Source organism: Corvus kubaryi, unplaced genomic scaffold (genome assembly GCF_017639235.1).
Source record: "Corvus kubaryi isolate FWS band 111438036 unplaced genomic scaffold, C.kubaryi_AGA036_p1.0 37312, whole genome shotgun sequence".
NCBI classification, from domain to species: Eukaryota; Metazoa; Chordata; class Aves; order Passeriformes; family Corvidae; genus Corvus; species Corvus kubaryi.
Genome location: NW_024581098.1, coordinates 2,172,828 through 2,187,902, shown reverse-complemented (window position 1 = coordinate 2,187,902; position 15,075 = coordinate 2,172,828). Strand labels below are relative to the sequence as shown.

At 33.5% G+C, this 15,075-nt stretch overlaps 1 protein-coding gene across 4 annotated transcripts in view; it reads left to right on the top strand.

The window, feature by feature from the left end:
- Window positions 1-15,075, top strand: part of SNTG1 (syntrophin gamma 1) — a 334,181-nt gene that overhangs the window by 180,383 nt on the left and 138,723 nt on the right. For all 4 annotated transcript variants that reach the window (XM_042029036.1, XM_042029033.1, XM_042029034.1 and 1 more), the window contains exons 3-4: window positions 821-955; window positions 11,614-11,670. In XM_042029036.1, the coding sequence (XP_041884970.1) occupies window positions 821-955; window positions 11,614-11,670 (192 nt within the window). The remainder of the gene's footprint in view (window positions 1-820; window positions 956-11,613; window positions 11,671-15,075) is intronic.

The following is a 15,075-nucleotide window of genomic DNA, read 5'->3' as shown; positions in this document are numbered from 1 at the left end:
ATGCTCTACCAATAGGAATTTTGTCCACTGATTAAGTGTTACAAAGAATCCTATTTTCAACATCACCTTCAGAGAAAATTAAATTCTGATGGTACTTTCTGTAATTCTGGTGGTAATTCTGATGTGCCAACTTTTTCAGTGCTCACCCTCTCATGTATAATGCCCCAAAAGATAGTACAAGTAGGCACTACCACAAAGGCACTGTTAATAGCTGAAAAATCTTTTATTATATACTGAAGAATCCTACAGAATTCCTGCTCTTTAGTCATAAATGTAAAATACAGAAATGGAGCAAGAACTAAGTTACTACAGGGAGTTGTAGTCTTTGATTTATTTTCTCTTATTCTTAGCTCAGCATCCTCATTTGAAAAGGAACATAAAAAAGTTATGACTGGGTTCTTGTAGCTGCTGGTACTCACATCTGGCTAGTTTGGAGGTGTCATTGCATGTGTTTCTGTGTCAAAGATGGTGTAATATGTGGAGGATCAGCTTTTATTTCACATCCAAGTGGGGTGTTATCATTTAATGAAAAGGTGGAAAGTAAGAGCACAGCTGATTTGAAGCAATTTGAAAGGAGTTTCACAAAATCATCATGGGTGAAATAGCACCTGATTGCAAAATCTGCCTTTACTATTTACTACTGTAACATTTGTTCTCTCACAGTCTAAACACAGTAAATACAGTGATCACTGAAAATAGTTTTGGGTATTTGTTAAAATTTTTATAGTGACTGTACCTTTCTGATTCAAAATACCACTGCTAACAATGCTAGGTGCTAACTGAAAAACCCTGTTTTTTTTCTTTATTCCTTCCTTTGAAGACAAAGACAGGGGTTTGTTTGCTGCAGGATGGTAACCAGGAGCCTTTCAAAGTGCGACTGCACTTAGCCAAAGATATTTTGATGATCCAGGAGCAGGATGTGATCTGTGTGTCTGGTGAGCCTTTCTATTCTGGTGTAAGTAGTTTTTATTTCCTCTTTAAGATGTTCTTTACAAAGAAAAAGTGCTGTGTGGGTGCATACACACATATGTATGCATTTACTCCCATGGACAGGTTAACACTAAAGTGTATTTAATATGTTTCTTTTGTGAGTAAATATTAGCAATAATAATTTAAGAAGCAGCAATAAGGTAATAAGTTATATGCACGACTGCAGTACTGTTTCTCTTCATTCACCCTTGGGTACTGGAGCCATTGAGGAATGACACAAGCAGTGGTTTTTGCAGGGAGTACAGATATCTCAATGTACTTGTATATCTGAGTATTGTCTGTGGAGTTGATAAGATGCTTATGGCAGGGATTTGTTGGTGGAGGAGTTATCTTTTATCCTCTGTTTCTTGGCTTCCTTCCTATGGTAGGGATGCCTTTTCCTGGTCTTAAAATCAAAAATCAAACATGGTTAGAAGGGAAAAAGAGGTTTTACCTCGGTATTTATTTTAAGGACCCTTAGGTGCACCACGTCCAGGTGGAATGTGCCAAAATGCACACCACAATGCCCACCCACGATAGATCCAGGTATAACATTACAGGTCTTACTAATTAGCATACCTATCAAAGATTCCCCAGTGAGAGGCTGGAGTGAGACCCCCCTCCCCAAGGAACCTTCCCCTGGATGGTTCTATCTCAGTTTACAAAATGTGTTCTGGAGAGGACCTTGGGGTCTGGGGCATTTTGATCCCCAACTACAAAACTTCTAAGTTTTGTGAAGTCTCCTAGCTTGACAAATAAGTCTAAGAATGTAGGCTAAAAACCACTAAGAATACAAAAGCTATAAAAGGTATAGAGAAGGGATATAAAAGAAAAGGCAAAAAATTATCATGGCATCAGTAGCACGCACTACAGGAATGCTGTGAGGGTCACTAGTGTTAACAGCATATCATTTTAACAGAGGTGGGTTTATCTATTACTGTTTTTACATGACATGTCAGATTCCTTATTTAAGCATCATATTGAATTTTTTGCCTGAGAAGCTACAATTATTTGGGAGATCTGTAAAATTTTATATAGAATAATATTGTAAGGTTCAGAACTATTGTAATGCAAAGTTTTTATTTAATATTATTAGATATGTACAAAAATAATAGAAAACATTTAGTATTCATTTCTACAGACATTTTTATAGATACTGTAATTATATTTTGTAGAGATTTTTAAGATTTATGTGTAACTATCATAAATATTCTGGTCTCCCTTTGAGCTAAATAAAATTATCATAGAATTTTGTGTTAAATCTTGTGAGGCATAGTAGTGTGATATCTGTTTATGCAAATTTTTTGTGAATGCTATTAAGTCTTTTTTAATATTAAATTGCTGCTGTTGCCACATATTTGCATCTCTAAATACAAGTACAATAAAAAGATACAAAGACCAAACAAAAAATAAATTGGTACAATGTTAGCAGGGCAAAAAGTGTGAAAGATTAATGAAAAAATGTTTGAAATTATCCATCTCATGATTATGATTATCTCAAGGTGAATTCTTTGGAGCTTTTCTCTGAAACAGGAGGAGCACACTGCCTACAGTCTCTATAGAGTCTAGGTTTATTTGAATGACAAATCTGACATTATCTTCTGACTGTTTCATGCTGAACAAGTGCAGTTTACTAATACGGGTCTGTGTCCTTTATATGGAATATAGATGCTACTTTTACTAGCAGACCCCACTGTTCCTCAAGAGACAGGACATCCAGCAGCCAGGATAGAAATAAGTTATGAGTTCAAGCTCAAGCTGTAGTTCTTCAATTAGCATCATACACTGTGGCACCACTATTCCACCAACACCGTTCTGGCATTATTTAGTAAAAGATTTTATCACTCAGAAATGTGACTTTCATTATTCTGCTGTAATATCTGTAAAGTCCTGCTGAACTTATTATTTAAATGTCTTCATGAAATGCATATTTATATTTTTTCCCTTTTCACAGTAAGGCTTTGTCTTACAGTTTTTCTCTCCTCAGTTTTGCAAAGGCTCTGTAGAAAATAATGGCTTATTTGCTTCCCCAGTTAAACTCCCCTATATTATTTGCATATTCAATGCATAACTCATTAACTGATTGATATTAGTGTGTTGATGCTTTTTCCTGGAAGTTCCATTGTTAGACTAGTGACTTTTGAGCACTTTACCCTGATTTCCTTTGGGATTAAGACTAGGTTTTGCAGCACTAGGTTCATTCCAACTAAGGATGATTGACATTTCACAGACATTTAGCTGTCCTTTTGTCACATGTAATTTGAATAATCTGAAATCATGTGCTTTGATTGTATCCTATAATCAAACAAGTCCTACAGGTTTTGTTCTGGTTTTTTTTCTATTTTTTCTCATTTTTATTCCTGATTTATTAGGTTTAATTTTTTTTGTTTGTTTTTCTACTGTTATGTTTTGTTTGGTTGATTTTGTTTTGTTCTTTCTGTCATTCTAGATAACTGACTGCATTTATCTTTTTTTTTACCTGAATTCTACAATGCAAGGGTTTTCATTAGCAACTGACACTGAATGCCTCAGAGAATAAACTCATAAAGCAAAAAAATAAAACTTTTAACTGGGGAACAATAGTATTGTTAAATTTTACAGACAAGTAGCAACAGTAAAAGTAATTTTTAATCTGTTTAAATAAATAATCTTCAAATAATTTCATTATAAGGTTTTGCTTTATCACTGCTGCTCTGGTATGGAACGAAAGGCTATTACTGTGTTTCTGGTTCAGAACAGTATCTCTTCTGTTTGTTGAGTCTGAATCAATTTGCATGCTCCTCTGTGTCGGACAGACTTTAAACAGGCACTTAACGTTCCAGCAGCATCCAGATCTGCATCCTGCGGAATAATCTAAATAAAGTCAATGGCTCCTTAGGAATGAAGTGCTGTTTAATGTGAGTGTATGGGATAAGGACCTAGTTCTTAATTTGGAACACTTCCTTTTGGTGTTAAACAGTTCTAGTTTCCAAAACTAAAGAGGTGCAAAGAAACCTTGTTTCTTCTTTCGTTGTATACAGTTTGAAGCAAGAAAATATAGTGCATAAAAGATAATAAGCAAAATAAACAGTGTTATACACTAAAAAAAGAAAGCATCTGTTTCTTTAGTGGGCTGAAAAAAAAATGATAGCATTAGTGAGGGTCCTGCAGCAATTGTACCTACGACAATTCCATACAGTATCAACCATCATTCAAATGATCATGGAGTACAGTTGCATCAATAAGTATTAAGAGATTATTGTGTGTACAATAAGAAAGACTTGCTTTCCAAGAGGAAGAAATATAGCAGGTTCAGCATTATGCTGCTAGCAGATACCCAGTGTAGATTTCAGCTCCAATGCAAATGACCAAAACTGGGAGGAGAACATTTTGTGAAACTCAAAGTGTAGAAGGCAGTGTTGTTACTAAAAATCCAGATTATATCCTTGCCTGTAGAGAGGCTTTATATTATGGGAAGTGTATGCCCCAGTTGAAGTAGCTTGGGTAGGAAGATAAGACCAAGGTCAGGTACACCTTTTTCTCCCAGGGCAGTTAGGAAATGCCATGAAAAGAGCTGAATTAAACCATGTAGGAACCTTGTCACTACTGATGGAAGGATTGCAGAATATCTTAATATATGATTTTAAGCCTATTTCTTTTATTACTTGAAATTATGCTCACAAAAGTTTGCTGTATGGTGTTCCATAAAACAATGTGCAGTGAGGCAACTCCCAGTCTTTTCAGACATACATGTCAATAGCCTGGACTAGCCAGGATAGCCTAATGCTGAACTTGGTAAAAATTGTGATGGGAGAGGAGACAGCCTAACGTATGGCATGTCTCATCTGAAGAAGATTTATTCCTAGGAAAAGTTTTAATATTTGCCATTCCAGAATCAATATTTTTATTTTTGAGTTAATCCTCACAATTTCTATCACCTTTCATGAACATCTGAAATTCAAGGAAAAGGATTATTGTGCTTTAGCAAGATAAGTAGTTTATCTGTCTAGGAAGCTATGGATTTTTTCTTCTTTTCTTTAATAAATTTTGTTTACTAATTGTACTCAGAATTTTTTTTACACATAGAGTCTGTATGCATGTGAGATCCATAAATTAAGGCTATGACAATGTACCATCTGACAGGATGGATTATTTGAATCAGCTACTATTTTTTCTAAAAGAATGAAAATAAGCTGCGAGCAGCTGGCAAATTGTTAGCTACCAGGATAGTTTGCATTTTTACAAAATTGTCTTAAATGCTCTTTTAAAGGGTCATATATTCTACAAAATACTGCTAACTCACCTCATGATAACATACGGATGAGTCACATTTCTTTCAAGCAATTTATTTCTATGCTGCTGTGTAGTAAATGAATTAATTAATTAAACATTAATAATTTCTTTTAGTGGTTTGATTTTTTAATTAAGGATCTTTGGGGGAAATTTGTGTGAAGATCAGTCATAATTCAATACTAATAAAAAATGAATGCATGGTTTTGTGGATTGATAGAGCAACAGCTCTTGCAGTAGGATGGCATTTGTCCACGCATTTATCTGAGGTTGATACAACTGTATCTAAATGTAGCCTATGAACCATAACTGGCTTTTCAATAAAGAAAAAACTATCAATAAACACCTTTTCCAAGGCCAGAAAGTAACATTGTCTTAAATTGTTGCACTGTAGCCAGATCTGTTTTCTGATATTGTTAACCACAGAGTCATTTTTCTGTAAGAATAAGAACATGTGATAGCTCACTTTTAAAGTTGTCCTTATGCTATTGTGAAATCAACTGCTGAAAGATTCATAAACATATACAAAGCCCATAAAGTATCAAAAAAAATTAGCTGTTAGAGATTTTCTAATTTTTTTTAGTTTTTTATAAAAAAGTCTTTCAAGTTAGAAACTTTATACAATAGACTGTTCTTGATTTTTTTTTTTTCAATAATACAGCTATTATTAATTTTTAAGAATAAGTTTAAATTCAGAACACATCACTTAATGATGACATGCCTAGGAAGTCAGATGAAGTTATTACATTTTCCTTGCTTGAATATTTAAATTTTTGAGGCTTCCTGAGAGTTAATTTTATATCTGTTACATTGGATCATTCTCTTTTCAAAATTATGAATTTTCTTGTCATATATTTTAGTGTTGGTAAAACAAGTTCAATTAACATTAGCAATTTTAATGAATAGAAATAGAAGAAAAAAATTAAAAGCTTAAAATGGAAAATAATAGTTTTGACTTATTTTCTCTATTGTCTTTATTTACAATTTTGATTCTGATGTGTGGTTGAATATTATAAACAGTGCTAAAATGAAACTCCCTGTCTTGGAGAGAATTGCAAATATGTGCACAGATAGGTCACCTTTGAAGCATTTTCCATTCTTGTTACCCTCACAAAGCTATCAGTAAGAATCTTTGGGTTTTTTATCTTGTTGGGATCTGTCAGCTATTCAGTGGAGTGAATCCATTTTTTCACAGAAGTCGTCAAGTATCTATCAGATGGGGGTAACTTTTTTTTTCCCCTGCCAATCTGGACAGCTTTAAAGTGACAATCTGACAGATGTAAATATGATTATTTAGGGAAAGCCTAAGGCAGCTTATTTTTGTGCAGCTCCTTAAAATTAAAAAGCATAGCAATCAGCTGAGGTTAAAAATGCCATTTATAATGCCAGATTTGAAAGAAAATAATAACTTTTCCTCATTGGAAGAAGACTTTTCTTCCACAAGATAAAAATATTGCAACTTTGAAAAATCTCAGAGAACCCAAAATATTGATCAGTGGCAGTATGTGATGTGAGGCAGTAGCTGGAAACTACAGAGAATGTTACGAAACCTAGTAGGAGTTCAGATCCTGACCATGGGTTTATAGGTTTATTTCTCTTTTATTTCTATATTAAGAAATGCAGTGCTTCTGAAATGAATCAATTGTATGAGTAGACATTTTATAAGTAGATGTTTAGGTGAATATTTCAGCTTTCAAGCATAGGCTGCAGTACCGGGAACATTTTGAAGTAAGAACAACCGAAGGGTTGACTGCTTTTTTTTATTCCAGTCACTGTTAATAGCCTACACGACAGCACTGTGCTTGCCATCCTCAGTCTCAGCACATCTGCAGAGGAAGGGGGATTTCCAGTTGACCAGGCATGTTGCAGCCCTCCCTTACTGCCAACCTTCTCCAGTTGCACGAGGAATTGAAATAATGAGACAAGCTTCAAATGCCACGTGATGGAAGTTGATAGCAGATGAGCAAGTCTGCTGGCAAACCCTGTTAACACTATTAATTGAAATTGGAAATGTGACTGACCTGTGTCCTGTGTCCTTTACACTCAGAATGAGTATAAAGCTTGCACATGTAAATTAATCCAAAGAACTGTCACTAAGAAAGAGCAAAGAGTTACCAAAAAGGGGATATAAAAACTTGAAAATGTATGCAATAATTAAATTAGATTTTAAAAAATTCTCATTATATTTTCTTATTTCAAAATGTAGTAGGATTACTAATAGCTGATAAGCTATATGAGAGTATGGCCTTGAATATATTATGGCATCAAATGTTAACAGGTTGATCTCTGAAATTGCTGCCAATGTATTGATATTATCTTTATACTATTGCATTTTAAAATTTATGTTCTAACATTTTCCTCCTTTATTTCCCCCTACATTTTTCCATGTCACTGTGCTATTGTAGATTCCTCTCCATGTCTGTTCCTTTTTTCCCACCGACTATTTTGTGCTGAAAACCTTTCAGCTTTTTATCATGTTCTTCCATATGTATAATACCTTGTTCTCTGTTCTATCCTCTGAAAAGAGAGGTCTTGTTTTCTGTCTGTACCTAGACAAACTAATTCTTCATACCTTTACTCTTATAAGATGAATATCCAGACTCACCAGATGAATAACCACACATTGGGAAAAAGGCCGAGAAATGGTATATTTAAGTTTCACATGCTGTTCAGTTTTGTGAAGATTTTTGAAGTTTCTTCATCCTTCCATTCAACGTTTAGTTGATTTCTTTCATAGAGACACATTATTAGATTATTAGATCACATTAGATGACTGCTTTATATTATACAGGATAAGTAGTTTGAAAGGATTGCAAACTAATCATTATTTTTAAGTCAGTGAAGCAATTATAAACTTCCTTTTACATCATATACAGTCAGTAAGAAATATTTGAATTTTTACAGTGCTCCAAGATAAAAATAACATTAACTCTTTACTAAATATAAATAGTTAATGATTACACAGGATTCTGTGTTTTACTTTCCTCACTATTTACTGTTGCTCTGTACTCACATGGTCATTCTTCACTTCTGATCTCAGTCATGATGACATTTGTGTTCCCCAGACGATCATATGGATTTTAAGGAGAAATTTTAATAGCTCTTTAATGAAAGCCTCAAAAATATTGTTTCTGTTTTACTGCATAGCTCTGAGGAAGAATTTTTTTTTTTTTTTGGCAAAACTCTTATCTGTCCTTTCCAGTCAATGAACATATGTGTGGACAAGGAATTTTCTGAGTTAGAGGCATGGAAAATGCTGACATGGCAGCAGCTTTGTGTTTTTCAATAAAATGATAACTACTCCTGTTCTAGGAAACAGCAAGAGCACTACTCTGAATCTTGCTTTTAAGGGTTCTAGGGGCTCTAACCTTCCCTCTGTTTGCTATAATGTAGATAACAAATGTGAAAATGGAATTACAAGCTCACAGAACACTTTGTGTAGTCTTGATAGTGAACTATGTATCTTTTCATCTGAACCAAGTTTTATTTTGTAAACTTGGAGATGAAGTTGCTTTTGGAATTTGCAAAACCACTGCAAATTCAGTCACAGAACATCATGTGGTGCAAAAACAGGGGAAAGCATAAAAATATTGATAGAAAATCAATGGAACATCAGTATTTTTAACCTGAACAACACAAATAGTCAATCAGGATACTTAGAGCACTTCCTCACTTACAGAATTTGTTGTCTTCCAGAGCTTTTGCTGTGTTTTATAAATGAATAATCAGAAATCATTTTAAGAACTTAAAGCTATTAGGCCAGAGAAAAGCATTTTATTATTGTTATTGTTCATTTGAAATGGTAATTAAAGACATCAGAACAAAATAATTTACTTCAGTTTGCTGGTTAAACTTCTTTCATGCATTAATCATTATAATAAAAATATTTTACGTTACAATATAGTGCTTTTCAGACAAAGTATATTCCATTCACCTGGGTGTAAAATGGCACTGAAAATTAAGCTTGGTTTGGGGTTTTTGAAGGTTACATAAAATAAAGCAAGTCCAAATCACAAAATAAAACTTACTTGGACAAAGGAATTTTCTGGCAAAACATTTCAAAGTTTGTATCCACAATCAAAATACTTATTCAAGTTACTTTGAAAGTCAAAAGGGAGGGATTAATATTCCCCAAGTTAAATTTGACATCCTGCCTCTATATCAGGTGTTTTCACGACTAGCTTGAGTCTGCCTTTGCTTGAGTGAAAACCAAAGAGTATATTTTATTGACTCTTTTTAATGGGTACTTTTGTGTGTGTTGGGCTAAAAAAGACAACAAGGACAGAAATATTCCACAGGATCATTTTTTCTATTAGTTTTTTTAAAAACATAGCTTCAGATTAGAATATATTCAGATGCCAGTATTTACAGTGACTACTGACATATCATGAACAACAAATTTTAATGAAGTTGCATGTTCTTCACTGAGAATATTACTTTGTTTGAGATTTAATCCTTAAGTGTGTTGTTCTTTATTCCATATATTATTGATGTAGCACTAGCCAGTTCAAGTCAGTTTAGTGAAAGGTTGCTATTTTTCAATGTCATCTTAGCACAAGTGTGTCCTATTTGATTTGGGCATGTATAACAAAAAATACCAGAATATATTGGCTAGAGTGTACAAGTCAAGTTTCTGCTTTTAACTCCATGTTCAACACAAACTGGAGGTGGAAATGAGATGAAGTTAACAGGAAAAATACAGCTCCCAGTGGAGCCACAGCTGAGTGTTTTGTGTTCATTTCTGTAAACTCAGCTTAGACCGCACATCAGAATGTGGCTTATATTGGTTTATCCTGAATATATTGTCAGCAGTATTACCTGCATCTGAAACTGTGGCAGACAAAAGGTTTTCTAAGTGCAGTTTGTGGCCTGAACCCAGTCTATGGAAACTGCATTTTGAAAGTTCCTTTTTAGAAGTTTAGGTTAGAAATAAAAATTGAAATATTTGGCTATTTAACAGCAAAATATGTACCTTTTTCTTAGAATAAATATATGCAAGCATTTTACATTTTGCAAGCATTTTACATTTTGCAAGCCTAAATGAATAAATGGTAAGTCTCATTTTAGGCAATCCATTTTGTCTTTCAGTCCAAAACATTGGATGAGTTCACGTTCACTCTTTCCACAGTTACACAGTTCATATTTGTCACAAACACAAAAAAGGAAACAAGGTGACTTGATTTCCACCAAAATTCAGCAATAACATTTTTCCAAAACTTTGATGTGGTAATTCCTTTATTTTCCTTTATGTAAAGGAAGTAAGGAAGTAAAAAAATACATCTGTATATATTCTGTCTTCTCTGTCACTGCTACATTCCTGATGATCTATTGAAATCAGACTGACGCTGGCAATCTATGCTGATTGTGCTGAAATAAATACAGTTAAATGTAACATATGTAGTTAAAACATACATGCAGACTTATGCCATGAAATAGATATATATGTAATTAAATGAGTATAAAATCTAGACCACATGTAGAGGACATTCAGAAATCCATAAAATTGATATATTTGAATCTGGATATATGGTATATCTGCTAGTAACTTATTTTACCACTGCCTAAATGTACTAATTCTAAATGATCTTTGGGTATAAAGTCAACAGACAGACAAAGAAAAAACCAGTATTTTTTATAATTTTTTTTATTTGAGACAGATAGTAGCCTACAGTTTTTACAGCACAAATTTTAGGACAAGCAATAAAAGGAAAAAGATGGCCTGCTTTTAATAGTTATAGGCTATGGGTTGCAATTTTTAAACCATAGCTTTGAGATCAACAGTGGCTGTTTTTGTATTTAGCTTTTGGTGGGTTTTGTTTCTGTTTTTGTTTTCCTAATTTGGATCATTAGTGTGCTTTGAAATGGATTTATGCGATGTGTGCACTTGTTATGCTTTGGTTCACATCAGTGAGTGGTCTTGGCATGCACAAGTTGTTTACCTTTCAGATGACACTAAATTGGAAAATGCACTACAGGAGTGCAGTGTATGTTCTTCAGCATGTAGTGATCAACCTGCATGTGGGACCAATTTAGAACTAGTCAAGGCCTTAACCTCTGACATGTGTGTGCTGTGCCATAATTGTCCAACTCTACAGTTCTGTTCTTAGCTCATTGCAGTACTGGCTAGGATGGTGTGAATTGAACAAATTATTTTTTGGGTTTTTTTTTGAGGCAGGATCTCTTCTTTTCTTCCAGATTTTGTCTTTTTCCTCTGCAGTGTAGGTTTCATGGGATTTTCAGTTCAGGAACTCAGAACTTCATTAAAGCAACAAAAATCAATGTAGGATGGAAACACAGAAAAAACTTATTGAAGTACGAATATAGTTTTCTGGCAGAAGACATTAAATCCAGCAAAACTTGATTTATTTTTTCCAGGAAAGAACAGTAACAATTAGAAGACAGACTGTAGGAGGATTTGGATTAAGTATAAAGGTAAGAGGATTTTTTTGGTCTATTATTCCATATTACACAAAGTGTGTCTTTGTATATAATCAATGTTACTGTTAATGAATGCAAACTCTATTTTAGAGGACTAGAAAGAAGAGAGGAAACATATTCTTGTGTGTTAGATACTGTCACAGCAGGCAACCAGAACTATGCTGCCCTATGGAGTGGAAGGCAATCATTCCCTTAAAATTCAAGCTGACCAACTCTGTGATAAGGTTTTATATAAGAGTTGAGAAGTGTTTTCAACTGTATAGACTGTACTTGTGTTCAACTGCTCTCTAATCTAAATAGTTGTTAATGAATACTAAATTACAGTGGCAGGCACATGGAACAGCCAGTAAGTTCATCATCAATTGTCCTACAAAGAATATCACATTAATTCACTGCAATTCTTTAGTGGGACAGAAAGTCTTATTGCTTGCTTGTATTGTTTATTTTTCTGTAGATCAAGCACAGACAGCAATTTATCATGTTACCATGTTTTTGCTTTCTTCAGTAAGATTTAAGAACATATACAAGTGTAGGTGATCCTTTTTAGGAGAGAGAGGAAGGTTTAATAATTTTTATTATTATAGTCTATGATTTTGGAAACCTTACCTTAGTGTTCAATCTGAGTGTAGACAACACAAGATTAAGTTTATCTTCTAAACTCAGCAGTTCTTAGTCTCAAGATCGCAATGGAAAAAATGAAGTGTACTTCACATGAATGCAAAGAGGCCTAAATTATTCATATATAGTGAAAGTATAGATTTTCCTATGAGCATCTGCTAGTACTGACCTTATAAGTGACTCATAAGAAGGATTAATGTGCACTTGTGTTATCATTGATAAGAATATTGCTGAATAGAAATATTAATTTTTAAAAATGTCTTGGTGTGCTTGCTGTTATCTTATTGACCCATGAAGACCTCTGTTCAAGGAAAACTAATTGCTATTTTGTGACCAAAGTTTCTCATCAGTTTGGTCAACAACACTCAAGTTTTCTTGTCCTCCAATATCATTGTAGGTTACATTTCACTGAAAAATGATGAAGTAATGAATATCAGTGTAAAATCAAGTATATGGGTAAATGAGTTTTTATATGGTGCTAAGAAATAACTGCTTGTAGTAAGGACTTTAGATGACTGGAAAACAAATCTCAAGTCAATAAACTTGATTTTTATGTATACTTTACAATGAGTTATCATTTAGAATTAACATTGTTGACAATCTCAAGATCACATTACTTAGTATTATGGACATTGCATAAAATAAAATATCATTGATAAATATAAATTAAATAGTTAATGTGCAATGGTCTTTCTTAAATTAGTAGAGCACTATATTCTTACCTTTTTAGAGCAAGATATCCATTTTCTAGGATTATTTTATATCATAGATATTTTGATCAAAATTAACCTGAGTAATGGAAAGGCGAAGATACATAAAGTCAGATATGAATAGACAATTTTTAATTTTTGAAGTAACTAGCAATCAGATTATGAAATACCACAAGTACAATAACTTATGAAATAATGACAAAAATGTCATTAAAGAGAAAAGAAATCTCTTTAAAAGAAAGGAAACCCAGACTTGCTTGGATGGTGTAGATTAAATAATGAAAATGAATTCTATGGTCCAGGATTTTCTGTAGATGTATATCAGGTAGTATGATTTATTACTCTAAAATTACTTAATTTTAAAAAAATCAATGTGGGACCTTTTTTGCTAGGTCACTATTAGTAATTCTACATTCTCACAAAGATGGACAAGCAATTGGATAGCCAACACAATCTTAAAAAAATAATTAATATAATTTATTACTATCATAATTTTAAGCTAGTTGTAAGAAACACCTTAGAACTGGAACTTATAGTAATTTTCCTTTTTTACTTTAGTAGGCAAACTTTATGAAGACTCACTGAAATGGACTTTTTATTTATGGCATGAACTGACATATCAGTTCCAAATACTCTGCAAAGCGCCAGTTTTCTGTTTAAAATGTGTCATTTAATTATGGTGTGCTTCTTCTTGCAGATGAATAAAAATTTGCTGTTTTGTTTTGTAAAATTCCCGAACTTTAACAAAGAACTCATATTTGTTATTAATATTAAATAGAAATGCAATTATTTTGAAGTTGTGCCAGAAAGTAGAGGTCTACAAGTAACCCTGAAAGAGTGGGAAGGACTGAGGCCTCTCCCCCTTGTCTCAGTAATTTCCACAGCCCCATGTACTAAGGTAGTTTCTGTTATCTTACTACTCCCAGACTAATTAAAGATAGGGGTTATTTAAGGACTTGCTTTCTGGCTGTGGTGCATATCAGAGGATGCAGTTTATCTGAGGTGTTAATTACAGCAGTACAGTGATTAATAGCCCTCACTTTAGAATACTTGCTTGTGCTTTGTTATGAATTTGCTTAGTTTTGGCAATTAGGTTTGGGGCATTATCATGTCTCTTTTTTCTGCTACCTTAAAACACCCATTTACTGTCAGAAATCTCACACGATAAAGTCACCTTTTAAATTTCTCTTGAGTCAATTTTGAAAATGTCTTATCCCACTGCAAGTGTTTTGGAGCCTTGGAATTATCTTTTTTTCTTAAGAGCAGAGGACAAATTGATTATAATTCCAAAATTAAACTAATTTTTTTTTTTTTTTAAATTTGTCTGTGAGGGAAAATCTCTTCTCTTATAACCCGGGTGTTCCAACTGTATTTGTAAAAATCAGAAATTCTGCAGATTGCTTAAAAAAACCTGCTTGTAGGATTGACTTTTTTCCAAGACCTAAACTTCAGCCCTCTTAAAAAGAGATTGTAGCCCGCTCTTTTAAGGTTTGAAAACCTTGTGTTTTGCTGTACGTCTTAACTGAAGTTAGTGTTGAAACTGTGATTGAATTTGAAGCAGACCTGCTCTGGTTTACACTCTTCTGAAGGAATTATATTCTCTTTTCTGAAGTCTCCTGTTAAATATTTGTGTGTGAAAGAATAGCCATGGACATAGATGTAGAATTTGGTAAGTGTAGTGTCGTATTTTAGTCATTTATCACATCTCTGACTAGTTTGAGATGCAGAGTTTCAACAAAAGATGCTGCTAAGTGTATGATTTTTGAAAGAACACCCTGTTTTTTCAATAGTTGGAGTGTAGTGTTCCTGAAGAAATAGGCAACAAAATTGGTAGTTCATTAAACAAGTTGAGGTTTGCAGTTAAGTCTGACTCCTGGCTATCAGGACTATAGTACACTGCCATTTTCCTGCCTCTGTTTTGATCATTCTTTTAAAATGGTGGACAGCATCACAGATCTTCTGAGATTCAGTATGACTTTTCAGTTTGACTCAGTCAAAAAATTCGGTGGCAGTAGACCCTAAAGCTATTTTCACTAGTAGAAATGCTGCCTTTTAGTATGAAGTCAGAAAG